The sequence below is a fragment of the Leucopleurus acutus genome (assembly GCF_964270905.1).
Source record: "Leucopleurus acutus genome assembly, chromosome: 2".
In the NCBI taxonomy this organism is placed as follows: Eukaryota; Metazoa; Chordata; class Mammalia; order Artiodactyla; family Delphinidae; genus Leucopleurus; species Leucopleurus acutus.
In genome coordinates, this window is record NC_139143.1 from 24904110 (window position 1) to 24930505 (window position 26396).

Here is a 26396-nt window from a genome sequence, read left to right on the forward strand (position 1 = left end):
TCTTTGGTTAAACAGGATGTATTTCTGAGGAGAGAGGGTTGAATCTTTCCGTTTCAGACAGATTTGCAGTTTAATAATAGACTCGTTAGACATATTGAAACTTACAGTGTCCTCAGAAGTAATGAACTAAGAAGTACTTGTTGAAATAATTTTGGTTAGCAAAAGTATTTGACTAAGCCGAATAAATTAAGAATGAATATAAGAACAAAAATTTAAAGAAGCTAAAGGAGATAAATGTTTAATAAATGGGTTAAGAGTTCTAGTACTTGGTAGGCAAGTAGCATGCACATTTTTTTCAGTTGCATGTAAGCTTCTCACTTTTAAGTGACTTTAAAGAGGTGGTACTTGCACACTAATGCTTTTACATCAGAAAAGCAGATGTTGGAACATTGAGGGAAAAACACTTTGAAAGGTTGGTGGTTTTTCCTCTTTTTCATTCCGTTGTCCTTTGATTCATCCAGAGTATGTTTCTGTGTTTTGCTAGATTCTCATTTCCTCTCCCTTAGCCATAGCAAACATTATGTAATAATGTTTGTAATAATACAAACTTTATATAGTGTAATTTCAAAACCTTATTTCTCAAGTACAATAAAGCCTCAGTTATCTAGTCCCCAGAACACTAGCATTATTAAGTGTCCTTTGCAGTAAGTGCAGGAATGAAAACAAAGAACCACTCAAAATGCCATTTGTGAGATAGCATGTTTTCAGATTCAGTAAATGTTTAAGATAATTACTGGTTCTATAACTGGAGAATGACTCGAATGTTAGAGAGGCAGAAGACAACTGTTAAGATAAGTAACAGTGGGGGTTTTTTTTGTTTGTTTTTGTTTTTAAGTTGAGGTATAGTTGACATACAATATTATATTAGTTTCAAGTGTACAACATAATGGTTTGAATTTGTATGTATTATAAAATGATCACCACAATAGGTCTAGTTAATATCTGTCACCATACATAGTTATAGAATTTTTTTTCTTGTGATGAGAACTTTAAAGATTTACTTTTAAATATGCAATACAGTATTATTTACCGTGACTTATTTATTTTATAACTGGAAGTTTGTACCTTTTGACACTTCATCCATTTCACCCACTCTCCACCCCCCTCCTCTGGTAACCACAAATCTGATCTCTTTTTTCATGAGTTTTTGATAGATTCCACATTGAAGTGAGGTTATATGGTATTTGTCTTTCTCTGTCTGACTTAGCATAATACCCTCAAGATCCATCTGTGTTGTCCAAATGGCAAGATTTCCTTTTTTGTTGTTTTCATTGAAAGTAAGAAAACAATGTAGGAAGAGGCTGCTTTAGTTTTTGAACTGACACTTGTGCAGAAAGGCAGCCATGTTTCATTGCTCAGGAGGTCATGCAGCTACATACATATTCTGCCCTCCACTTTTATTAGAAAGAAGTAAATGACAAGAAAACAAGCTGATTTTTAGGGACTAATTCAAGAAAGCAAAGTTCTGAGGTATGTCCCATGTTTAGCACATAATCACCTAATTTCCCCAAATGCCTACATCTCTAGTCCAACAGAATGATTAACCACAGTGTGCTTGAAACATGGAAAAAAGCTAAGCTTGGGAAGTTTGAACTAAAAGTAAGTCAGGCTACACAGCGGTCTTGCTAACATCCATATGCCATGATTGTATAGCAATAGTTAAAATAGCTGAAAAAATTTTGATACTTCAACTATCAGAATACTAACCCTCTCCCCAAACTCACCACATGCTAGATAAGTGAGGTGTTGTTTGGTTTTCCAGCTATTGTTTGAATTTATATTAATGATGATATTATTTATTAATCTATATCTTTAAAAAAATAACAATACTGTAATAGCTGCTGATGGTAGCAAAGATGTTAAGAGCACAATCTTTGGACGCAAATAGATCTGAATTTATACCTGAATTCTGCTACATCTAAAATATGATCAAAAGCAGTTAAATTATCCTTTCCGAGCCCAGGTTTCCTCATGGGTTAATAATGACCAGCTTGCAACATTTCGAGGGTTAAATTTTGCAAGCACTATTATAGTTGCAGGTAGTAAGTCATTAGTAAATGGTGGTAGATTGAATTTTTTTAAAGTTAACCGTCACTGCCATCATTTATTTAACTTTCCAGCCTGACCTGACTCTAGCCTCTACCACTTCTTTTTTTTTTTTTTTTTTTGTGGTACGCGGGCCTCTCACTGTTGTTGCCTCTCCCGTTGCGGAGCACAGGCTCCGGACGCGCAGGCTCAGCGGCCATGGCCCACGGGCCCAGCCGCTCCGCAGCACATGGGATCCTCCCAGACCGGGGCACGAACCCGCGTCCCCTGCATCGGCAGGCGGACTCTCAACCGCTGCGCCACCAGGGAAACCCTACCACTTCTTTATTAAGATCATCTTTCTTTAAAACCATTATGATGGTAGCTTTCCAGTTGTATGAGCTTTATTTATAGACATACCATCACAATTATGGCTTGGCAAATAGGTTTACCTGCAAAGTAATCATGATGCACAGTACATGATAGCCTCAAAGTAACAGCTTTAGATTTTCAGCTGTTAACACTGAGTATTCAGTCTTAGTAACATAAAAATACAATAGAGCTGGAAAACCTTTTTGTATAGGCACAATCATTGTCTTTATTCTTTTCTTCCCACTTCCTCTGGGTTTTATTCTGCTGTGCTTTTTTTTTTTTAATTTTTTTAAAATTTATTTTTATTTTTGGCTGTGTTGGGTCTTTGTTGCTGCGTACAAGCTTTTCTCTAGTTCCAGCGAGCGAGGGCTACTCTTCGTTGCGGTGCACGGGCTTCTCATTGTGGTGGCTTCTCTTGTTATGGAGCATGGGCTCTAGGAGTGTAGGCTTCAGTAGTTGTGGCTCACAGGCTCTAGAGCACAGGCTCAGTAGTTGTGGCGCACGGGCTTAGTTGCTCCGCGGCATGTGGGATCTTCCTGGACCAGGGCTCGAACCCGTGTCCCCCGCATTGGCAGGCGGATTCCTAACCACTGCACCACCAGGGAAGTGCTTTTTTTTTTTTTTTTGCGGTACACGGGCCTCTCACTGTTGTGGCCTCTCCCGTTGTGGAGGACAGGCTCCGGACGCGCAGGCTCAGCGGCCATGGCTCACGGGCCCAGCCGCTCCGTGGCACGTGGGATCTTTCCGGACTGGGGCACGAACCTGTGTCCCCTGCATTGGCAGGCGGACTCCCAACCACTGTGCCAACAGGGAAGCCCAGGAAAGTGCTTTTTAACTCAAGTTGGATGATTTTTCATTCTCAACCCTTTATCTTTACTAATATAAAAACATAAATCTGAATGTTCTGTCTATTGCTGTGGCATCATCCCACAATTTTAATTATCTTTCTGTTCTAAGTATTTTTAAATTTTCATTATGATTTTTTTCTCTTCCTATCAGGTATTTAGAAGTTTCACTTTACAAATGTGGGTTTAAAAATTATCTTGTTCTTTCCTTTCTTAATTGCATCGTGACTACATAATGTGATCAATGTGGTACCCATCCTCTAAAATTTATTAAGACTTGTATTCACAAGTAGTCAATGTGTTGCTCATTTATTAGGTGAGATGTCAAGTGTATTTGTCTAAAAGATCAAGTTTGTTCATTGTGTGGTTTTAATCCTTGTATGTCCTTAATGATGTGTGTGTGTGTGTGTGTGTGTGTGTGTGTGTGTGTGTGTGGTCTGCTTAATTATTAAGAAAGGTTTGCGGGAGTTCCCTGATGGTTCACTGGTTAAGACTGCACTTCCACTTCAGCGGGGCGTGGGTTTGATCCCTGGTTGGGGAACTAAGATCCTGCACACCGTGCGATGCAGCGATGGATAGATAGATAGATAGGTAGATAGCAAGTTGCCTACTCTAATGAAGGATGTGTTCATTCCTCATAATACTGCTAACTTTTTGTATGTCGAATATTAGATACATAAGAGGTTTTTTAAACGACTTTAACCTTTTATTATTATAGAGTAACCTTCATCATGAGTAATTGTTAATGTAGCTATACCAATATTCTGTTATTTATGATATATCTTTTCCAAATATTTTAACTTTTACACTAATCACTGGAAACCAGTAGTTGGTTGTTTACCTCTCTGGAATTTGTTTTTTCATTGTGATCTCCATGACGCGTTTCAAAAGATTGTTTATATTCAATCTAGCATTTTTGGAGCTTGTCAACAGGAGTGTTTTTCAGGCTCTCTTCTTTCAGGCTCTCTTCTTGCTGTATCGCCAAGAACCCCCATACATTTCTTATTGAAATAACTTTTACTATCAACATGCTAGTTTAGCCTTTCATCAGTTGAAGTGATTTTCTTACTGCTTTTCCTGGCATCATGCCTTTCTGCCATAGGAAGCAGGAGAGAGTGGGAATTTGAAACTTAACTTATTTTAAAATTTATGCACTTGTTGGCCCAAAATGGAGCATCAGTTTCTTGTAGTTGGAGGTAACTGTGTCTTCTCCTGCTAGGGGAGAAACTGGGAAAAAACATTATCATTTGTCTTTTGCTTTCAGGTATGCTCACTGTTACTAGATTAATATTTGATAAGTCATAAATAAATTAATCTTACTCCTACTAGTATGTCTGCTCAACTGGGGGTAGATATCGTACTTTAAAGTGGAAAACTTAAAATATATATCCATGAGCTGGGGGAAGAGGGGCAAGAATATGGCTCTTTCTGTTTTTGAATAGTAAGATAAATACATGCTTCTTTCTAAAGGTACAAAAGGATACACAGTGAATTCCCAGCCTCCTAAGCTTCCTCCCACTACCCAAACAATGTTAATTTCTAGTGTATCCTTCCTAAACCGTTTTGGACCTACTAAGCAAATGTGTATATATGTCATTTTCACCCCCTCTCCCTTTTTAAAAAAATACAAACAGCATACTGTACATCATTCTGCAATATACTTTTAAAGCTAGTTTGGAATTCATTTCATAATAGTGCATAAAGAGTGGATGTACCAGTATTTTTTTAACTGGCTTCCCTTAGTGAACATTTAGGTGGTTTTACTGTTTTACTGTTTTAAACACTGCTGTGTGTGAGTAACCACCCATTTTACACAAGTGCAAATTTATTTTGTAAGGTAAAATCCTGGAAGTGGAATTACTGGGTAAAAGGATATTTGCAACTGTAATTTTGATAATGGCATGTTGCCTTCCATGAATGTCATGCCAGTTTAACCCCCCCTAATAATAATTAATCATATTAATATTACCATTTTCACCTGTCAGTTTTATCCATCTGGTAGGTGAAAATGGTAATATTAATATGATCTCACTATAATAATTGAACGCATCTTTTCATAAAGAGCTATTTTATGAAGTCAGAATGACCAGTACTTTTATGACTTTTGTGTCTTTTCCACTTCAATATTATTATTTAATTCTCTCACTGCTTCTATTACCATTCTATGTTTTTTGTTTTATCATTTAAATTTTTGATACATCTGAAATTTATTTTGGTGTAAGCATTTTGTAAGAAGATTCCAGAATACACAAAAAGTAGAATAGTGCAATGACTATTCCATACACCCATCCTAAATCAAATTCAACAGATACCAAGATTTTATTATACCCACTTCATCTATTTCTTTATATTAAAATTAATGGTGAGGTGTTCATTCATCCTCATTAGCTATTTTTCTTTCTACAAAAATGGTGTGCTCATTTTAACATTCCCAGATTTTTGATTTAGGAAAAAAATTAGTCCTCTTAGATACTCAGGTTATAACAACTACACTGTCATGCCTGTCCTGGTAGAAGAAGAAGTGGAAGGCAATTTCAGATGCAGATTTTTAGGGAATACACCACAAATATTTTACTTATTTGGGTCGTTAGTTTTATAAGTTCTGTGGAATATGTTAAAATATTCTAATCCCCAAACAATAAAGTTAACAGGGCCCTGAACTGCCAGCAGTGGGATTTGCTTCCCCAGGAAACTTTGTGTCTAGTGGGACTCTGGGACAGTGCTGCCAAAATTTCCTCAGATGCATTTTCATTATGAATACTAATTGCTGTAACTTTGTTCACACATTCTGTGTTTCTTACGAGGGTCAGTTATTTATTTATAAGTCCTTCTTTCAGTTTTTGTTTTTATTTCAATAAAAACTATAGCTAAAGCTTTTTAATTAAGATGCCTATTAAAATCAAAATTATTCACTTAAAATTAGGAATGATTTTTTTTTTTTAGAAAATTATTCCTATCTGCTTGCCATTTTTTATTCTACCTCCACTTCTGACTTGACAGTTATCAGCCCTTCCAAAAATTCTACCTGTCAGATTAATCATTGTTAATCTTAGTGTATATTTTTCAAGACATTTTGTTATCTAAATAAATACATAAACATTTATAGCCTTTGTTTATTGATTAATTTTTAGAAATTATAGTTATTCATGCTGGTTTTTTGTTTGTTTTTTGCGGTACGCGGGCCTCTCACTGTAGCAGCCTCTCCCGTTGCGGAGCACAGGCTCCAGATGTGCAGGCTCAGCGGCCATGGCTCACGGGCCCAGCCGCTCCGCGGCATGTGGGATCTTCCCGGACCGGGGCACAAACCCGTGTCCCCTGCATCAGCAGGCGGACTCTCAACCACTGCACCACGAGCGAAGCCCATTCATGCTGTTTTAAGCTTATTTCTACTTAACAATATATCATGAGAAACACTGCTTCATTTAACACTTTATTGCCCACAGAAGGATGTTTCAGCAGCCCCACATGTTATCTAAAACTGTCTAATTTGACCCAAGTTCTCCAGTCAGATCTTGCTGTAGATCAGCCAAAATCGTCTGTTACCAAGCTAAGTCCTTTATTTTCCCATCAATACAATATGCTGTTTCTGTCTGTAGGTCTTTGCTCATTTTCTTTTCCACTCTTCTCATGCTGAGTGTCACCTCCTTAAGAACCTCGCTTTAATCTTTCAGTACTGTGCAGACCACATTAGTTTTTTGTCTTCTTGAACTCTTGGGTACAGACGGTCCCTGACTTAAAATGGTTTGACTTGCAATTTTTCAACTTTAAAATGGTGCAAAGCAATATGCTTGTATGAAGTAGAAACCATACTTCAAATTTTGAATTTTGATCTTTTCCTGAGCTAATGATATGCGGTATGATTCTCTCTAATGATGCTGAGCAGTGACAGCAAGCTGCAGCTCCCAGTCAGCCACGTGATCACGAGGGTAAATAATTCATATGCCTAAAACCATTCTCTACCCATAGAACAATTCTGTTTTTTACTTTCAGTGCAGTATTCAATAAATTACATGAAATAGTCAACATTTTATTATAATATAAAGTCTTTAGAGATGCCTTATCTTCTGGTTGACAACTTCATTATGCAGTGATTAGTATTCTATAAAATTTTAAAGTACTTTTAAATTACATGTACAAAGTATCTTTGGGATTCTTCAGGTGGATTACTTGTTTTGAAGATTTTAAATAGCTTTTCTAAAACTAAACTTTGATAAATATTGATTTCAGGTGCATGGTTGAAGCCTGGAGTTTACTGCGACAGCATTCTAATAGGTTGGATATAGAGGAGTTGCTCAAGCACACATATGAAGTCTGTCAGGAAATGGGCTTAATGGAGGATTTACTGAAGCTGCCATTCACAGACACTGAACAGGTAATGACTTATCAGTATAAACTTATATCCAGAAACTCAGGATAAGTTAGTGGCTTACAAATCTATTTTGTTCTTTCTAGGAGTGTTTGGTGAGATTTTTACAGTCCAGTGCCAGTGTTCAGAATCATGAATTCCTTTTAGTTCACCATTTGCAGCGTGCCAATTATATTCCTGCCTTGAAGCTGAACCAAACTCTGAAGATAAAGCTTATGGTACAGTTAAACTTGTTTTATTATGGGGGACAAGAGAATAGGGAAAACAGGTGACTTTATTATATGAGAGCTTGTAGTTCGGTAGCCGCTGAGCATTGTATAATCTTCAGTTTAGGAAATCCTCTTCTTGGCTTCTGTAGCAGAATTGAGAAACAGGGTATTGTTACTTATCTAATTCTTTCATATATGCAATTTCTGTTTAGATATCTGCCCACAGTCTTGCCAGACTTACTGCTTCACTCGGAAAACAAGAGGAATTGGTAGAGGATAGTAGTAGGAAATAAATAGTGCAATAAGTATGGACTGTAGGGGTTGGGCTAATTGTTCATTTGCTCTGTGTGAACAAATGAGCACACTCTCTGAACCTTGGTTTCCTCAATTGCAAAATGACAGTATCTCTGTGTGAGGATGCACAGAGGTGTGTGTGAACATGTTGCTTAGTAAATGATAACGATTGCTTTTATTGTGAATAATCAAGGCTGGGAAGGAGAGGCTTGGAATTTAGTGACGGGTAAGGACTGATGAAGCAATTAGGTGTGTGTATGAGGTCCTTGGTTTGGAAGAATGGATATGTAGGAAGGAGGAAGATATTCTTGCGTATTCATAATTAACGTTAAATGGTAGATATATAAACATAGCACTAACATTTTTGAAGATTAAATTTTTACCAGTTATGATATGTTCAACAGAATGATCGTGATCCTCGTTTGCGAGAGAGATCAGTGGCTCGAAATTCTATATTAGACCAATATGGGAAAATTCTTCCTAGAGTCCAGCGAAAATTAGCCACTGAGCGAGCTAAGCCTTACCATCTGTCAGCATCATCAGTTCTTCGAGAAGGTAGGATATCATTGAAAAATGTCATAAAGTATTGGGCTAGAAAAGATATTGAATGATTGATTATCTTCTGAAACCATCGTTATCTTCTATTTAGCTCAGTGTTGCTTTGATTCCTCACAGTGGTACTTTTTTTTTTTTTTTACTGGCTACTCTACCTCAAGAACTCAAAAGCTTTCTTGGAACTTTTTACAGTTTATTTAATACAAAATGACAGAACTCTTTTTATTTCATTTGAAGACTCCTGTCTAACTTCTAGAAAACATGTAGAATAATTATTTTACCATCTCCTAAAAGCCCAAATTGTTAAATGTCTGCATAGATGTTGCTAAACCAAATATAACTTTAACTGCCCTTATGTTGTGTTTCGTTTTCTCCAATCACTCTTTCATATTAATCTATTAAAATTCTGGTGTTAGAGATGAAATTAAATCCTACCTTTTTCATTTTACAGTTTCTAGGCCAAGACCATTATCAGCAGTTCCAAAGCAAGCTGTAACAGGAACTGTGTTAACAAGATCTACTTTCATCAGTAATGTGTTATCTAAAATTGGAGAGGTCTGGGCAAGTAATGAACCTAAAAATAGCATCTCTGTCTACAATAGGTATGTTTTTCTTACACCTTTTATAGTCACGCTACTTGTTAATCTTTTCTGGATATCAGCTGCATTCATAAACAATCCAGCCTTAGAGCTTATTAATATATATAAAAAGGAAAACTTTTTTATGTTGTCTACTTTTCTTGCAAGAAGAATGTTCTTTGTCTTGAAATTTAAAACCAAATTATGTTCGTTATTTGTAAATAGGCAGAAATGCACTAAGGAAAAAAATGAAAGCCCCCTTCTCCCATCTGATCTCACCTTCTTATAGCATTTGTAATTTAATCCTCCTCATGATACATAATCAAAAGTTAAATTTTTATTTTCTTCGTAGTCCTAAAATAGAGGAACCATCTCCTATAGTATATTCCCTCCCAGATCCAGAGCTGCCTGAGGCATTTGTTGGAACACCAATTTCAAAAGCATCACAAAAAATTTCTAGGTAAGAATTTATTAAATCACTTTTAAAAGACAAGGTTAGATAAGAATTACACTGTGATATAAAATTTGTCTTTCTCTATCTGACTTTACTTAGTATGGTATTCTCTAAGTCCATTCATGTTGCTGCAAATGACAACATTTCATTCTTTTTTTATGACTAATTCCATTATATATATATACCACATTTTCTTAAACCAGTTGTCTGTTGATTGGCACTTGGGTTGTTTCCATGTCTTGGCTATTGTAAATAGTCCTGCTATGAACATTGGGGCGCATGTACCTTTTCGAATTAGAATTTTCTCCATTTCTGGATATATGCCTAGGAATGGGATTGCTGGGTCATATGGTAACTCTATTTTTAGTTTTTTAAGGAACCTCCATACTGTTCTCCATAGTGGCTGCACCAATTTACATTCCCAGCAACAGTGTAGGAGGGTTCGTATTTCTCCACACCCTCTCCAGCATTTATTATTTGTAGACTTTTTGAAGATAGCCATTCTGACCAGTGTGAGGTGATACAGTTAATAATTACACTGTAATTTTTAAATTGTCTTTAAAATTTTTATAAATATTGTTTTAAATTCTTGAATGAGTTTTTAATGCTTGCTGTAAATGAATAATTTGGGCAGTATTATAGTAATTTTAAGAAATTTTGCATCAGTTGATTGTCTGCTTAGAATTTTTGCTTAATGATTTCAGACTGCTTAGAGAAAAGAGGCAAACTTTGTTTTATTAAAATCATGAGCAAAATAAACTGTTAACTTGCTTTCTTTAATCTCATTGTTGATTGACCCATGAATAAAGCTTATTTTTATAAATCCCAACTAATCTTGGTTGGCTTCTTAAAGCTTGTTCCTGTGTAACAGAGCCTACTAAAATGTCTTAAGTGGCTTCAGATGCAATAATATTTTATTTCTTAACCTGTGGTATTAGAAAAGTAAATAGTTAAATTGAAATTTTGCATCCAACATGAAATTGTGATTGTGTTTATTTTATTTAAGAACATTGAAGAGTTGAGAAGTGTTCATAATCATCAATAGCAGAGAACAAACAAGTGTCTCAATGTAATGATTCTTTAATAATATGACCATAATTGTTGGAAATTTTTGATTGTTTACATTTTATCAATGGCAGAATGACATAATTTTATGGGAATAAAGTTATCTGAATCTATGATACTAAGAATAAAGTACTCAGAATAAGTTAATAACTTAAAAGCAATTGGGGCCAAAGCTGTTTGTAGTGTGCATAATGGATATATTTTCAAATCGTGAAAGGATTTTCCCTTTCTTGGATTTTATTAGATTGAGGTTCTTTTCCTTTAATTACCCTCAGGAGATGGTAAGAAGATTGCTTCAAATGGATGTCATTATCACTGGCATTCTGTTTTCCTACCAGTAGTTTTGATATTTTTCCCACAAGTCACTTTTTCTCAGTTCCTTTGTATTTTAATAGATCTGAGGTTCAAGAAGGGAACGATAATAAAAGTGTTAAGGCTCTCTCTCCTATCATTTGATATGATAAAAATGTCCAGGACACTATAGAAAGCCATTTAGTAGAATCCTGGGATTCTCTTTTGCCACTAACCTCATTAATTTGAGAAAATTAACTTTTTTTTTTTGGTTGTTAAGTCTAGTCTTTATTGTGATCAGAACCATAAAGGTAAATAAACCAGTATTCATTAGGTACCTCACATGTGGGTGAAAGGAATTTTTATGTTGTGAAAGTGAATTGTAGCAAATGGATTGCTAGGGAAACGTAGCAAATGGATTGCTAGGGAAACATTCCCTTGTTTTTTTGAGTATTTAAATCATTAACAGTTCATCTTCATTTGAAAATAATGCCTGGCACATAGTAGGGGCTCAGTAAATATTGGTAAAAGGGAGGGAGGAGGGCTAGAACTCCTTTTCAGGGTTGCGGGGGGATGACCAAATTGTTATCTAGAATTCATAATTCTCTTTTTTGCTACTGAACTAATTTTGATTTCTGGAACTAAGGGTGGCATTACAGTAATATACTTGTCTGAATTTATATTTTCATATGGTTATATTTACCAGTGAATATAGAAATCTGCATAATTAAATGGGGTACTAATTCTTTTGTTCCTTCAGTATAACTCAAGTATGTTACCAGGATTTTTCTATTTATATGTATGCTGTGATTACAGACTGCTGGATTTGGTTGTTCATCCTGTCCCCCAGCCTTCTCAGTGTTTGGGATTTATTCAGCAAAGCCCCACAAGATCTCCTTTGTCCCTGGCGTCCACCTCATTGCCAGTAAATTCACAATCAAAAGGATCACGTCACAATTCTTCCAGGGCTTCAGAATTACATTTACTTGAAACTCCTCTTATAGTTAAGGTAAGTATTAACATGTCTAGCATTCCTAGTGAAGCTAGGAAGTTCTTACTTTTCAAGTAGCAGAAAGAAATAAGCTGTTTATAATTGATATCTTTGGGTAATAAGGGGCTTTAAGCCTTTATTTTCCTTTTTTCTTTTCTGTGGATATGTTTCCACAATGCTTACTGTATTTTTATATTTTCAGAAACAGACTTTATTAAATTTACCCTTTGTGGTTAACGGGCACTATGCTCAAGGGTAACAGTTATATTGCTCTGAAAGTAATGCAAGCCTCTGGTTATTATAAATAGGCCTTTTTCCTTTGAAAAATGCTTTCATATTCTTGGGTTTGCTTTTTTTTTTTAATTCAGTTTCTGATAGCATTTTGCCATTATTTCTTTCCTTTATCAAATGCTTTTTAGTTCTTAATATTTTTAGAAAAATTTATTTTAAAATTCTGGCTTCTTCAATAAAATTATAAACTGTTACTCTTTCCTACTATCAGTAGGGAATTGCTTTTTCCTTCACCCTCTCTGATAAATTATTAGCTGAGAAACCACAAAACTAAACTTGAGATGACTGGTAGCAGTGGACTTTTACCCTCCCGTTGTCAAAATGTTTTCACATATGTTATCCACAAGCTCGTTGTCCAGTGCTCTGGATTCAGTCCCAGAAGCTTTCTTTTTTTGTTGTTGTTTTTTCTTAATTGTTTCTGCATATCCAGCATTTAAAGTGAAGCCAGGGAATTCTTATTTTTCAGGTTGGATAAAAGATACTGTAATAAATGCTAGACCTAAAATAGTTATTAAAAGAAGTTGAAAAGAAGCTTGCTAAGATTATTAAGTTCCTGACATTTAATATCCAGTATAGTATTACTTTTTTTCTTCTATAGAAAAACATTCACATTTTATTCTCTAGGGCTAAGTTCAAATGAAATTAAATGAGGGAATAATTTTGTACTTGCTACCAAAATGAATCTAGGAAAAAAATCAGTATAATCTTGTAACAGATCTAATGGAATTTAATAATGTAACAGGATCCAATAATCTGTTTACTAGTCCTTTAGAGGAGAGGTTAAGTGAAGGAATTATCAATATTTCTGCTAACTAGTTCCTATGCTAATTATTTGTATTCATTCTAGTAAACCAGTCAGAATTCTTATAAGTAATTCAGTTACTATTGGAGTCGTGATGGAATTATATTTTTTCAAAAACATTCTTAAAGTTAGTCTAATTTAGATTAGCTTGCTATAATTAAACTAGATTCTGTTCATCACACACTATCATCTCTTTCACCTAACTAAAGTTTTCTAAGCAATAGTTAAATAATTTATCTTATCTCAGCACTTTATTAAGTTGAACTTAAACCTGGGAATAACCAAGGTCTTTAGAATGATTATGGATGCAGCTTTATGGTTTATTTTTATAGCCTTATATATAGAAAGCCCTGAGTAGAATTTTGTATTTCCAGTAATGTGTAATACAACTTTTTATTGATATTTTTATTGGAGATGAGAATATAGCCACCATTGTGACTCGCTTGGCCCTGTCTGTCCTTGTGTAGGTGCCTTTTACAAACACTAATAGTGAATTCCATTTGCTCTTTGTCATAGAAAGCTAAGACTTTGGCTATGTCAGTTACTTCCCCTGGATTTGCCGAGTTCACTCCTCAATCCATCCTAAGGTCTGGTCTTCGAACAACACCTTTAGCGTCTCCCTCTTTGTCACCTGGAAGGTCTCTTACTCCTCCTTTACGACTTAAAGAAACTAGAATTTCATTCATGGAAGAAGGCATAACCATAAAATGGACTGCTGGAGTAAGTTTGATAATAGTTGGAAGAAAAGGATTTAATAAGAATATATTAGCGCTTATAAGTAAAAAGTTAGATAAATTGATTTATTATAATATCACTATAGATTTTTATGTACAGTCTTGCAGGTAGTCATAAAATCAGAAGACATTAGTTCAGAAGGCAACTTTAGGGCCTTGGCCAAGCCAAACCCATCACTTACAGGTGAAGAAAATAGGACTAGAAGCGCCAAGCCAAATTATCTATAACCAAATAGCTTTTTGGTGGTAGAAATGGGACTAGAATTGTTTTGTTTTGTTTTTTTAAATTTCTTTGTTTTTTTAACCCGTATTGTACTGCTTCTCTTACTAAGTTCCTAGTTCGTTGTCTATTTAGGGAGGGTATGTCTTCAGAGCTCCACTGTAGGTTAATAGGAACTCATTGGTGCTTATTGGGCATCTTGCCTATTCTGTGTTTTAGTCTTTTGGGATTAGTGGTCTATTACCAGTTAGAGAACCATTAACAGTCATTAACTTTTAATCAGCAATCTGAAGAGAATGGGTTTAGAATAAGTGAATTTTGATGGAGAAAAGAATTTGGAGAAAAACGGAACGTGGAAAGGGTGGGTATGATTGGGATGGATAGCTTAGATGTGACTGATTTTTGCTAGTAAAATTATTTTTCTCCAAACCTTTTACTTAACAGGCTGCAGATGACAGCAAAACAAAAGCATTAATTACTGCACCTTTCCATAAATGTGCAGTTCCAGCAGAAGCTGAATGGCTGAAGAATAAAGATAAGGCAACATCTTTTCCCCTGAATAGCCCTGAAAAGGACCATCAAGAAATTAATGTGAGGTCACAGGATACAACTTCACAAAGTTTGGAGAAACTGGATGTGAACATAGAAAATAGCAATACTTCAACCAGATCAGACCAGACTACCTTGGAGTATCAGGATGCTCCATCACCAGAAGAGTTTGAAGGTATTTTCATGGCCTCTAAGCCAGTGACACGCTCTTGCACTGAACAAATTACTAATTTAACTGAACAGACTGAGAACAGTGATAAAGATACATTTGAATTGGAAGTAACTCCTCCAGACCTGGAGAAACAAATGGGTAAGAACTCATCCCAAATATTCAAAATGGCCATTGATACTCTTCAGTAAAATTTGTAATAGAGGTTTGTCTGCTTTTTCAGAAAAGCATCGGGGTTAAATAATTGTATGGTCACAGCACAGTAGGTTCTAGACATAATACACATATCTTAATTCTTTCCACTTACAAATATGGCTTACTTATATTGTTACATTCATTATAAGTAGGTATGAGATTTGAGGAGAGCGGAACTTAATGTGTGTTCTGTTTTTATTTGGAAATGAAATTTGGAAAAGAACAGTAATGGTTAAGGAAGAAATGTCAGGTATCAGTGTGACTTAAGGTCTTCCTATAGCTATGAGAAATAATAATACTACCTTTACAGACTAGATTAACTTATCCATACAGCAGCCTCAACTTTCTAGAAGGCTGCTCAGAAAACAGGAAGTTCATTCTACTCTCCATCCCTACCTCCAAAATAATCACTGGAACTGAAAAGTAATGTCCAAAGACCCATGAATTTATTGTCTTTATATTCATTTGTCAAAAAAATTTTGAGCCCCTAATTTATGTGCAACAGGTGGGCTCCGGCTTTGTGTGTGCTAAGTGATAAAGTAATAAGTAGACATAGCACCTGCCCACATGTAATTTTGAACCTAGTGGATTATATCAAACAAGCACGTACAATGCAGTTTGATAAATGCTACACTGGGGAACATAGAAGGGACCAGTAGATAGAACACCAGGAAGGGGAGAGATTTGGCTTAGAATTGGTGGATCAGAAAAGTTATTCTATTTTTATGTTTTCTTACCCCTGCATAGATTTAAAGGTAATTCTTAACTTTAAATATGTAAAACCCAATACTTATATAAAAATCTGTGTCATAGTGGTTTCTTTGGGGAAATACGTTCTGCCTAAGCTGAACTAAGGTGTCTTAAAATGTGAATGCAGTGAAGTTTGGGCTATGATGTCTTTATTTAATAAATATACACATTATTAATTGCTCTAAGAATTTAGGACTCTCTTTATAAATAGCATATGTTCAGAAGTTTACATTACTCTTTTGATGTGCTGTGTTCCACTGAAATATTTGAATGGTGAAAGTTGGACAAGGATGTTCATGGCAGTATCTTCATTGATTAGTCCTAAAATGATTAGACAGTCTCAAATAGAAATTTTTATTGTTTTTGTGGGGGATTATATAGCACAAACTTTAGAGTGAAATAGCTAGATTTGAATCTTACTAGCTCAGCTAGTTACTAGGTTTGTGATCTGGGATAAGCAAGGTAACCATATGCTTCTGTTTTCTCATCTGTAAAATGGGAGTAATAGTACTACCTCTTTGGATGTTGAGGATTAAGAGAGTTGTTAAATGTAAAACACTTGCAACAGTGCCTGTTAAGCCAAAAGTGTGAGTGGTAGATGAAAGAGAGGGGTTTGGGAGGGGGGCTCTTGACCTAGGCTCAGAGAATTAGAAGGAACTTGCAGTCTGATGCCAATGGAGTAAATCTAAAAGTACAAAAAGCAGACCCAACAACTTATTAAAAAGGAATAGGCCAAGACCGTGAGTAATCGCTAAACATTTAGCCTAAATAATTATGAATGTTCTTAACTGTGTGATTTATAGGCACTTTAGAAGATGCAGAAACAAAGGATCTCTTAGTTGCAGAGGGGGCACTTTCAGAATTAAATACCTTAAGCCCCATTCAAGGAGTTGAAGCTTCTCTTTGTGTACCATCAGTCTGTGAAGGGTAAGTTTATAGAGAAAATTTCAAATATTAATAAAGTTTAATGCAACTGTGAAGCAGTAGTAAATATTGATATTTCTTCTATGCATAGATGAGCTCTTATTTTGATCTTTGGCATTTCCATTTTGGTAAAGTTTTCTGTTATGAAAGAAGTTAATTTGTACAACTGTGTTATTTCGTAGTTATTATGAAATCTGAGAATGATACCAGATGTTTCCTAAATATATAGAGACATGATAAGTTGAGGCAGAACTCTTTAATATTCTTTGGTGATTCTGTTTTTGTTGAATACCAAAAGTGTCACTCACAGCCACGCATCCCTCCATGCTGTCCCATTTTCAGTGGTTTCAGGATGATCAGGTATGTATCCTATAGCACCAAGGCAGAGCATAAGGGAGATGGTTCAGAGGCAGTAGTGTTCCCTGCCATTTGATTGATACAAGACTCTAGCAGTTTTTGTTTTTCAGTGACTGCTGGAACTGTTATGCTCCCAATTATTCCGTTTCATTTAGCACTTAACACATTTAGCCCGTGTACTAGATGATGTATGGCAGTGCTACTTAAAGTGCGGTCTAGTAAGAGTGATGCCAGTTCCCAGTTTATGGTCTACAACAAGATAGCAGCTTCTGTTAGAATATATATCAGTAGCCTTTTTTGAAAATCAGCTGAGCTAATCAGTGAAGTAATTGATTGATTGACCTTCTGGCATAAACTCCTTATTTCATTGCAAGACTGGACACATTGTATATCAGCACTTTGAGCAGCACTGTTGCAGAGCCAGGGGTCTCCAACCCCGGGGCTGCGGACCAGTACCGGTTAGGAACCGGGCCGCACAGCAGGAGGTGAGTGGCGGGCGAGCAAGTGAAGCTTCATCTGTCGCTCCCCATCGCTCGCATTACTGCCTGAACCATCCCCCCTCATCCGTGGAAAAACTGTCTTCCACGAAACTGGTCCCTGGTGCCAAAAAGGTTGACTGCTGTTGTAGAGAATACCAAAAAAGTTGCAGCTTCAGTTATCAAGAAGTAGTAAGGGTAATTTACTAAGATTAACCCACATAAAATGTGATAATTTAAGGCGTTGTAAATGGTTCATTGATTTATAAGTCTTGAGAGTGACTTCACAAACCACCCACAAAAATCAGTATCATGATAGTCACCTCTCATACATTGAACTCAATCAGATGCTTCACTTTTGAGAAGAGAAATCCTGATAAACTGTGATCTTTGCCAGGCCTTCATGGAAAAGGAGGGAGAAACAGTACAAAAGGATTATCAAGATTGTTTTGTTGTTTAATTCTAAGGTTTTTAAAATTTTATTGAAAACTAATATTTATTGTAATGGGTTTGATGGATAATTACAACAATGGCAAATCAAAAGAGCCATCATCAGTAACAATCTAGGTGAATATTCACCATCCTTGGCAAGCTAGTTCCTTTTTAAATGTAAACTTATTTGGTTGTGGGTTCTTAGTTATCCTAACTATAAATATTGTGATTGAGTTAAGTCTTACAAATATACCTACAAATAAATGTGTATATATTCCAAATACATACTTTTTCTTGAATTTACTTTACAGTTTGTCCAGTTTAAAAAATCAGCATGCTTTAGTTGGCTTTAGGGAAAGGCCAGCTCAGAATAGAAAGGGACCACTGTCAGCATCTTTCCAGAACACTTATCAAGTGAATTAACGCAGGTCACACTGGTCTCCGATTTTGAGGCATTTATCATGTGCTTTCCAGTTAGCAATAAAATATTGAATCTGATTCTACTGAGTATATGGGGGAAATGTCTATAATATTTGATAGATTTATTTGAAGAATGTGGCCACAGATAATTAAAAATTGGCCTAAGTGTAATTTATACTGACCAGCATTTTAAAATCATTTTATTTGTAGTTTAAGGTCATGCCATTGTATTCAACAAAAAAAATTTAGAAAATAGGAAAAACAAATACAGCATTACTTGTTTCTAAATTCACTTGTAAATTATTTAGTATTATTCTGGATGAAGTTGCATGGTATTTTCTCTGAACCTCTGTTTTCATGAACAAAATGAAAAGTAAGAATTGGCTAAAGCAGGTTAGAGCAGATGGAATCTTCTTACACACTAAAGTATATATTTCAATTTCTAAAGGAAAATCCTCACCCCGAAGTCCAAGGTACCTGTTTTAGACGAAGGACTAGTATCTGTTGAAAGCTGTACCTCTACAATTAGAGCAGGTAACAATAAATGTATGTATTATTTTGACTTTAGAATTATTTCATTTTAGTGTTGTGTCTAGTGTTCTATTCTTAGGACAAAAGAATCTGAATAATAATCCAGACTTTGTTATCTCAGTTATTCTCCAGTTGTTTCCCCAGCTAAAAATTCTGAGGAGGTATGTTAGCTACCAAACAGTGGGTTGCTTATAAAACACTCTTTGGTTCTCATAGTGGAAGTCTTAGAATAGCTTTTGTGGACATATTTAAAGAAGAGCAAAGTAAATTACCAGTCCCCAGCCAGACTGCACACCTGCTTTTTGATCTTCTGAGATTCAGTTATATATACAGGGAAACTTCCATATTTATTCTGTGTTTGTGGTAACATATAGCCAAGATTGGCTTATTATTATTAGAAAATAATCTCAAATGACTGAATTTGCTCCAGGGAAAATGAACAGATACATGGAATTTGTTTTTTTTGTTTTTTTTTTTTTTGAGTGCCTCCTCTCAGACCCTGACTATACAGAGATGAGGAACATATATTTTCCTCATTGAACTCACAGTTGGGTTTAGGGAAAGCAGACACCTTGAATGCCTGTGCCTAGAACTTGTCTAAGCATTTCACGTGAGGACTTGTCTAAGCATTTCACATATGGTGTTGACACTGTCTGACTCTAGAGCTCATGTTCTTAACCGTTATATCCTTCTGCCTGTCACATTATGAATAGGGCTTAGGACAAGTTTGAGTAGACCTGTTCTCCCCCCACCCCACCTCGCCCATTAAGAATGTAATATATATTTACTGTAAAATAATCAGGAAATCATAGTCTCACATATAAAGTAAAAATCCCCATAACCCAGTTACCCAGTTTAAGAATCTATTATTAAGAAAGTGTCTTTTCCCTGAGTTTTTTTCCTGTGCATTTTTTTTCCCAGTATGTTGAAAGAGGAGGTAAGTGTGGTGGATGGAGAATACCAAGGATTTAAACAGACTGCTTGGGTTCATAACCCTGTTCTGCACTTACTATGTATAAGACTATGAGCTATACTTCTGTTTCTTTGTCTATAAAATTTAATAGCTTTCACTGTTAATAAAAGCTCAGTAAATGTTAGCTATTATAAATTATTAACAATTAAATTTATTATAATCAACTTTTTTCACTTAACAGTGTATTTAAGATATTTTTCCATGTCATTAATACAGATTAATTCTGTTTTTTTTAGTGGCTATAATAGTATTTCATAGTATGGATGTTCTGTGGTATGCTTAACTAATTGCTGATTGGTGAACAGTTTGAGCTGATGACCATTTTTGTTTGTTTTGCTGTCTCATTTCTGCAGTGAATATTATTGTGTATGCATCTTTGCACAGTCTGTGTCAGTGTTTCTTTTGAGCAGATTCCTAAACGTGGCCTTGCTGGGTCAAGGAGTGTGCACAGATTTTTAATATTTTATTGTTTTTGCCAGTAAAGGTTGTTTAAAGAGGAAGGTGAAAGATGAGAAATTTTTCTTTATGATCCCCCCAATTTATTTAAGTGGTAGAATATGTGGCCATTTGGATGCTTTCTGCCAAAAGGGAAATATCTAGTCCTTTTCACAGCCAGATCAAAGCCCAGATTGCATGTCCCTCATGTAATTCTGTAACGGCTCAACAAGAATAGCTGGTTGTCTAGTAGTCACCTGGTGAACATAATTTTCAGATTAATAAGGAACAAACACATCTGAGCTCCTCAGAGCAGTTTATCGTCATATTAAAGTTTCACAGTAAGGGTAAGAATTATATTCTAGTTGAGAAAAACCAAAGTTGTCATTTTTAAATGTAAAATTTATCTTCTGTGTTTTATTTTTGTGGAAAGCAAATATGTATTGTTTAAACTGAGTGATTGGATACTGATGAAACAGGAGTGATATGTAAATCCTCATAGGCTTTTCCTCTTTTAAGATGTTAGAAATTTTTTGGCACTATGACAGTTTTCCAAGGAAACATTAAGTGCAATGCAGCCTTTTCCCTTCTGTTTGCTTCCCCAGTTGTGTATATATCTTTTTTTGTTTGTAGCTTAAAATATGGAAGATTAACTCTCATTTTTCTTTCAGCTATGGCTGATGTTCTTGGTGATGGTGGAAGCTCTGGGCTTGTTATCTCTGAAGGCCCTATTATCTCTGAACATAGGCTTGACCAGGAAACAGCACTGAACTTAAAAGAAGATCATGAAATAGAAGTTGATGTACTAAAAGCAAGTGTTGACTTACCAGAAGAAAAGCCTCCAATTTCTGATGATTCTCCTGATACTCAAGAAATTCATGTAAAAAAAATAATTTTTCATTTCTTTGTCAGTCAGTTTTGGTTTAGTTAGGTTTCAAACCATAGTTCAAATCTAATGTATTCATTTATTTGACTACTATATGAAAACCTCTTTATAAAAATCTGTGTTCAAAAAAGTATATAAATATATTGTGGAATTACGGAGCACATCCTTTAAGTAAGAAATTGTTTTTCATGAAAACCAAAAGGCTGTGTTAAAGAAGTCACAATTTTAATAATTTAATTTTTGCTTAGTATCCGGTTCAAATGAAAGTTCTTTTAGCCATAAGAAAACAGATATTGGTTACTCTAGAGACATGTGTGACATCGAAACTATCCAGAGCGTATATTTGAGAATAATTGAGTACAGTTAAATAGGATTCTTTCCCACCCCCCACCCTCCCCACCCCCCCATTCATACTTGTGGGAAAATGCTGTTCTGCTGGCTGGGGTTTAACTTCTTAGACGTTCCAGAAAGGTGGGGGCTTTTTTGTGTGTGTGGAGGGGGGTTGGTATTTAATATGACTTACATTTCCTAAAATTCCACCAAATCTCTTTTATTATCAACAGGCAACTTTTATATGATACATGAATTTAAGATGAAGAAAAATCACCTCTTCTAATTATTTATAGAGATGTGATTTTATAATATTTGGGAGGTTTAACTCATAGAAATGTCATGGTTATCCATATTCAGTTTCATGAGTATTGTCACCATGAGTTAGATGGATAAAGTCCCTGTTCCTTCAGCTGGGAAGCTAACACAATTTGTGGGCATGGTGTAAATGGGAATCCTCATTTCTGGGTATTTCCAGTCTTTCATTTCACTGAATGTTTGGGGAGTGGGAAAATGTCATTGTTTAGGTGGGTGGTAATGTTCTACCTTCTTGGTCAGGAGATCTCTCTGTTACTTTCTGCCTCCTCCTTTTTCTCCCCTTCCCTTACCAAAAGGTAAATGCAAGGAGCATTCCTTCTTCCACCAAACCCTTGCAAGAGAGGTACTGAACTTGAAAGCCTTAGGAATTTCATGGTTTATGCAGCCCCAGCAAAGGGAAGAGGATTGAGTCTAGCCCAAGGGAGCTTATGTAGGTGAATTCTTCTTCAACCTTATGGGGATCATGCTGTTTAGAAAAAGTGTGGTTAGTTAGGTAATTTGGGGATTATCATTAAAACACAGTTTGGGGGTTGTTTCTTTTTCTCCAGTTAATTTTTCTTTCCTTGGGTGAGAATAGAATAAGTCCTTAATTATCACAACTGTTAGCATCATAATAATTTTTAAGGTTTTGTTAAGACTGTCTTTTTTAGCCAGGGAAATGTAGAATTCTACTTTTAATTCCATTCAGAATCTCAATCTTTTTCTATCTAGTTATTTTGACTGAGTGAGAAAGTCTAATTGCTTAAATGGATATTTTATAAAGTAAACCCATAAGTACATGCCATATCAAATGTAGTTTATGTTTAACAATTCATACACCGAGGGAGAGGTGGTCATGAAAAAAATTTATGCTTTAGGTTAAAATAAATGTATACATTAACAGTCTCTTATCTTTAATTCATTTTAGGTAATTGAACATGAAAAGCTTGAAGTTCAAGATTCAGGACAAGAGGCTAGGAATCTTTCATTTAGTGAGTTGTATCCCTCAGGAACTCTTAAGCTTCGATACAATTTTGATACCATTGAGCAACAGTTTTGTGACTTACCTGATAACAAAGACTCTGCTGAGTGTGACATTGCTGAAGTAGATGGGGAACTTTTTGTGCCACAGAGCAACTTTACCTTGATTTTGGAAGGTGAAGAAGGAGAAGTAGAGACAGGTGATTCTGCAGCATCTAATGTGCTAGCTAAAGCAGCTAATGCAGCCACTGAGGAAAAACATGTATACAGTGGGGAAAATGATAATCACGGACATGTTGCAAATTTGCCATCTGTCATAGCTAGTGATCAGGAGTCCCAAAGGGTAGAGACATTACCATATGTGCCTGAACCAATTAAAGTAGCAATCGCAGAAAATTTATTAGATGTAATTAAAGACACAAGAAGTAAAGAAATTACTTCAGATACAATGGAACAGTCCATTCAAGAAAACATACCTTTAATAAGCCAAAAGGTAATGTGTTCCACCAAGTTAGCCAAATCTACATTTAAGACTGTTCAGGAAACGAGTACGGTGACTATAAATGTCAGCGAGGTTAATGACATGATTTCCTCCAGAACTCGCAACAGAGGACGTGTCCAAAACCTGAATGTCAAATCGGCACAACAGGAAGAGTCAGCAGATGTTGCTACTCCTGAGATGCTGGGACTTTCAGTTATGAAGAAAACTAGGAAAACAAAAGAAATTTCAGGGGCTTTTGAAAGTGCCTGTTCTGATGATAAAGGAATATCTCATAACCAGCTAATACCTCAAAATTCTATTACTCCTAGGAGAGGAAGGAGAAAAAAAGAAATTAATCAAGACACTTTAGAAAATATTAATTCTGTGGAACCAGAATTACAGGTTACTCCAGGTAGGGAATTAAGAAGTTTAAAATCATCTCAGCTGTTGGAACCAGCAACTGAAGAAACTTCTTTTAGAAAAGAAGTTAAGCTTTCATCTGTTACAAAAAGGACTCCTAAACGAATTAAAAAACCTCTCGAAAATCAGGAAAGTGTTGAAGTTATAAATGATCTGAAAGTCAGTAAAGTATCAAGTCCTAGCAGAAGTACCAGGAAATTGAGAAGTTCTAATTTGGAAACTTCTAAAAATACAGGATATAAACAAGATGGGGAGTCCATTGAAGAGCAACTGCCAATTCAACATAGTAAAAGGGTTAAAAAGAAAGAAATTAGTGCGTCAGATGTAATAGAAGATTCCAAACTTGGTTCATCCCAGTTGACTCTTCAAGCAGAATTTGATACTCCTGCTACACCTAGGAAACGTGGTAGACCAAGAAAAATTAATCCATCTGAAGATGTAGAATCTAAGGCTGTTAAGGAAGCAAGAAGTCTCAAGAAGAGAGAAGGTCTCGGCATCCAAAGGATATCTACAAGAAACACCCCAGCTAAAAGTGAAAATGCTGATGTTGGCAAACCAGCTTTAGAAAAATCAGTTTTAGTGCCAAATGAGGAACTTGTTACAGCGATGAGCTCTAAGAAGAAGCTTACAAAAAGGACTGAAAACCAAAGCCAAAAACGTTTATTACGCTCAATATCAGAAAAATGCATAGATGAAGAAATGACAGACAAAGAACCAAATGACCGAGAAGAAAAATTGCTTGCCACAGTTGCTTTGACTAGATCTTCCCATAGCACAAGGACTAGATCTAGCAAGACCATCTTGTTGCCAGACCTTTCTGAACCAAAAAATGAGTCTTTTTTATTTTCTTCTCCTGTGTCAAAGGTTCCAAGGAAAGAGAAAGGTACTTTTATTTCTTTTCAAAGCATAATTTTCATCTCATTCAAAGTCTTCAGTTTAAAAAAAATTCTGTTGGTTCAAACATGATTAGATTTTGTGTTAAGGCCCTAATGGATTATTTCTTCTAAAAATGATTTGTAGTTGCAGGGAATTCCTCCCCCTTCAAAAAACAAAAACCAATTTTGATCTTTTGATAGTAAAATTTAAATATTTTATATTTTAAAGTTTATTTTTAGGTTCAAGAATTTCTGTTTCACCATGACTTTTTAAATCCTATAATTCACTTGACATAGGTTTAATTTTTTAGAATAGTATTATTTCTCTTCATTCTGCCCTTATATCTTGTGACTTAATTTTGGTTTCTCCCCAGATAGAACCATCATTTTTGACTCATATCCCAGGTGATGTCCACAACTTCAAATTGTTTTGAAGGGAAACAGCAGTAGAATTCTATTGATTACAATACAGAAATTATTTAAATCCATATTCCCTATTGTCTATGAACTGGCAAGGCTACATGCCCAACCTCCCTCACTGACGATAAGTGAGCTAATGATTGTACTGTTTGGTTGGTATAGTTCATACCTTCTCAACAGGAGTGATGTCTCTCCCAAAAGGGTGAAAATATCTTACTCTTTTTTATGTATAAGGCAGAGATATGCATAAAGTACATAAACAGATATACAGTATTATCTGTGCTATTAAGATTTCTTGCGGGGTGGGGGGAATTCAGTGAGGGAGACAATTAAGGAAAAAGGTCTAAAAAGGTGCTGATAAAGATTAGGGACTTGTAAGTAAAGTAGGTATCTTTGTTGTTCTACTAAACTTTTTTAAACTATTGCATGCATTTTTAAATGCATTAGTGAACATCCTATATAGCTGCTTCCTGACTTGGGGAAGGCCAAGAGAAAGATAAGTCATTTAAAAACCTGCAAACTGAAATTTTCTGTCTTCAACATTCACTGTGTAAAAACCTCTTTAAGTATATTGTATTCATGAAGTCCAGTTGTTATATTTACATAGCACAAGCCCAGGAAAGGGCCTTTTGCCATAGAATTGATCATTTGACCAAAAAATGATCTGTAGTTATAGGAGATTTTGGTAGTACTGTATAATCCAGTTTTTTCATGCTGTTGGGAAAGTGTGGTTATGCTTATACTTGGCATGGAGGAAAATGAAATGACCAAATGTGTGAGATTTTAGCTGACTTTACTAAGCTGCTATTTTAGATAAAAGTTAAAATGAAAAAGAACAGTGAGTGGTAGAAGAATGTCATTAACAATTCTTTTATACTTTTCTAATGACTTTTAGAGTATAGTAAACACAAAATTTGGGGGTTCTTTTGGTAGAGCATAGCCAAATATCTCAGTTATTCTGATATTTGTTATCTTTACATAGTCGTCATCTGTATACATGTTAGCTATAACTTTTTTCTGTAATAAAAATAATATATGCCTGCCACAGAAAATTAGAAATTAAAAGTATTTAGTCAACTAGAGGACCAGTAACCACTGTTCACATTTTCTTGTATATCCTTCTAGTTGAATATATAGTTTGGTTTTTATAAAACCCAACAAACTACGGTTTGTGTATAGATATATATACTGCTCCTCCCACCTCCTACTTATTTCATGAGCATTTTTCCTCGAAACCCTGAGTGTTCGTGGTTTTGTATTTTTTTGTTTGTGTTTTACACATGGATAGAGTCCATGTGTGGCATTTCGTCTCACTTATGTGCCGCAGATCACTCAAGCATTCTCCTGCCAGGTATTTGAATTGTCTTCAGATTTTCTGGTATTAACAATAAGCATCTTCTAGT

At 35.4% G+C, this 26396-nt stretch overlaps 1 protein-coding gene across 4 annotated transcripts in view; it reads left to right on the plus strand.

Annotated features, from left to right (window-relative positions):
• The window catches only part of AHCTF1 (AT-hook containing transcription factor 1), an 82501-nt gene that overhangs the window by 49308 nt on the left and 6797 nt on the right, over positions 1 to 26396 (plus strand). For 2 of the 4 annotated variants that reach the window (XM_082834665.1, XM_082834663.1), the window contains 12 exons: positions 7470 to 7614; positions 7695 to 7826; positions 8516 to 8666; positions 9118 to 9268; positions 9597 to 9704; positions 11871 to 12063; positions 13655 to 13858; positions 14537 to 14951; positions 16559 to 16682; positions 18813 to 18910; positions 20975 to 21183; positions 22745 to 24581. In XM_082834665.1, coding sequence (XP_082690791.1) covers positions 7470 to 7614; positions 7695 to 7826; positions 8516 to 8666; positions 9118 to 9268; positions 9597 to 9704; positions 11871 to 12063; positions 13655 to 13858; positions 14537 to 14951; positions 16559 to 16682; positions 18813 to 18910; positions 20975 to 21183; positions 22745 to 24581 — 3767 coding nt within the window. The remainder of the gene's footprint in view (positions 1 to 7469; positions 7615 to 7694; positions 7827 to 8515; positions 8667 to 9117; positions 9269 to 9596; positions 9705 to 11870; positions 12064 to 13654; positions 13859 to 14536; positions 14952 to 16558; positions 16683 to 18812; positions 18911 to 20974; positions 21184 to 22744; positions 24582 to 26396) is intronic. The other 2 variants (XM_082834666.1, XM_082834664.1) reach the window with 2 other exon arrangements.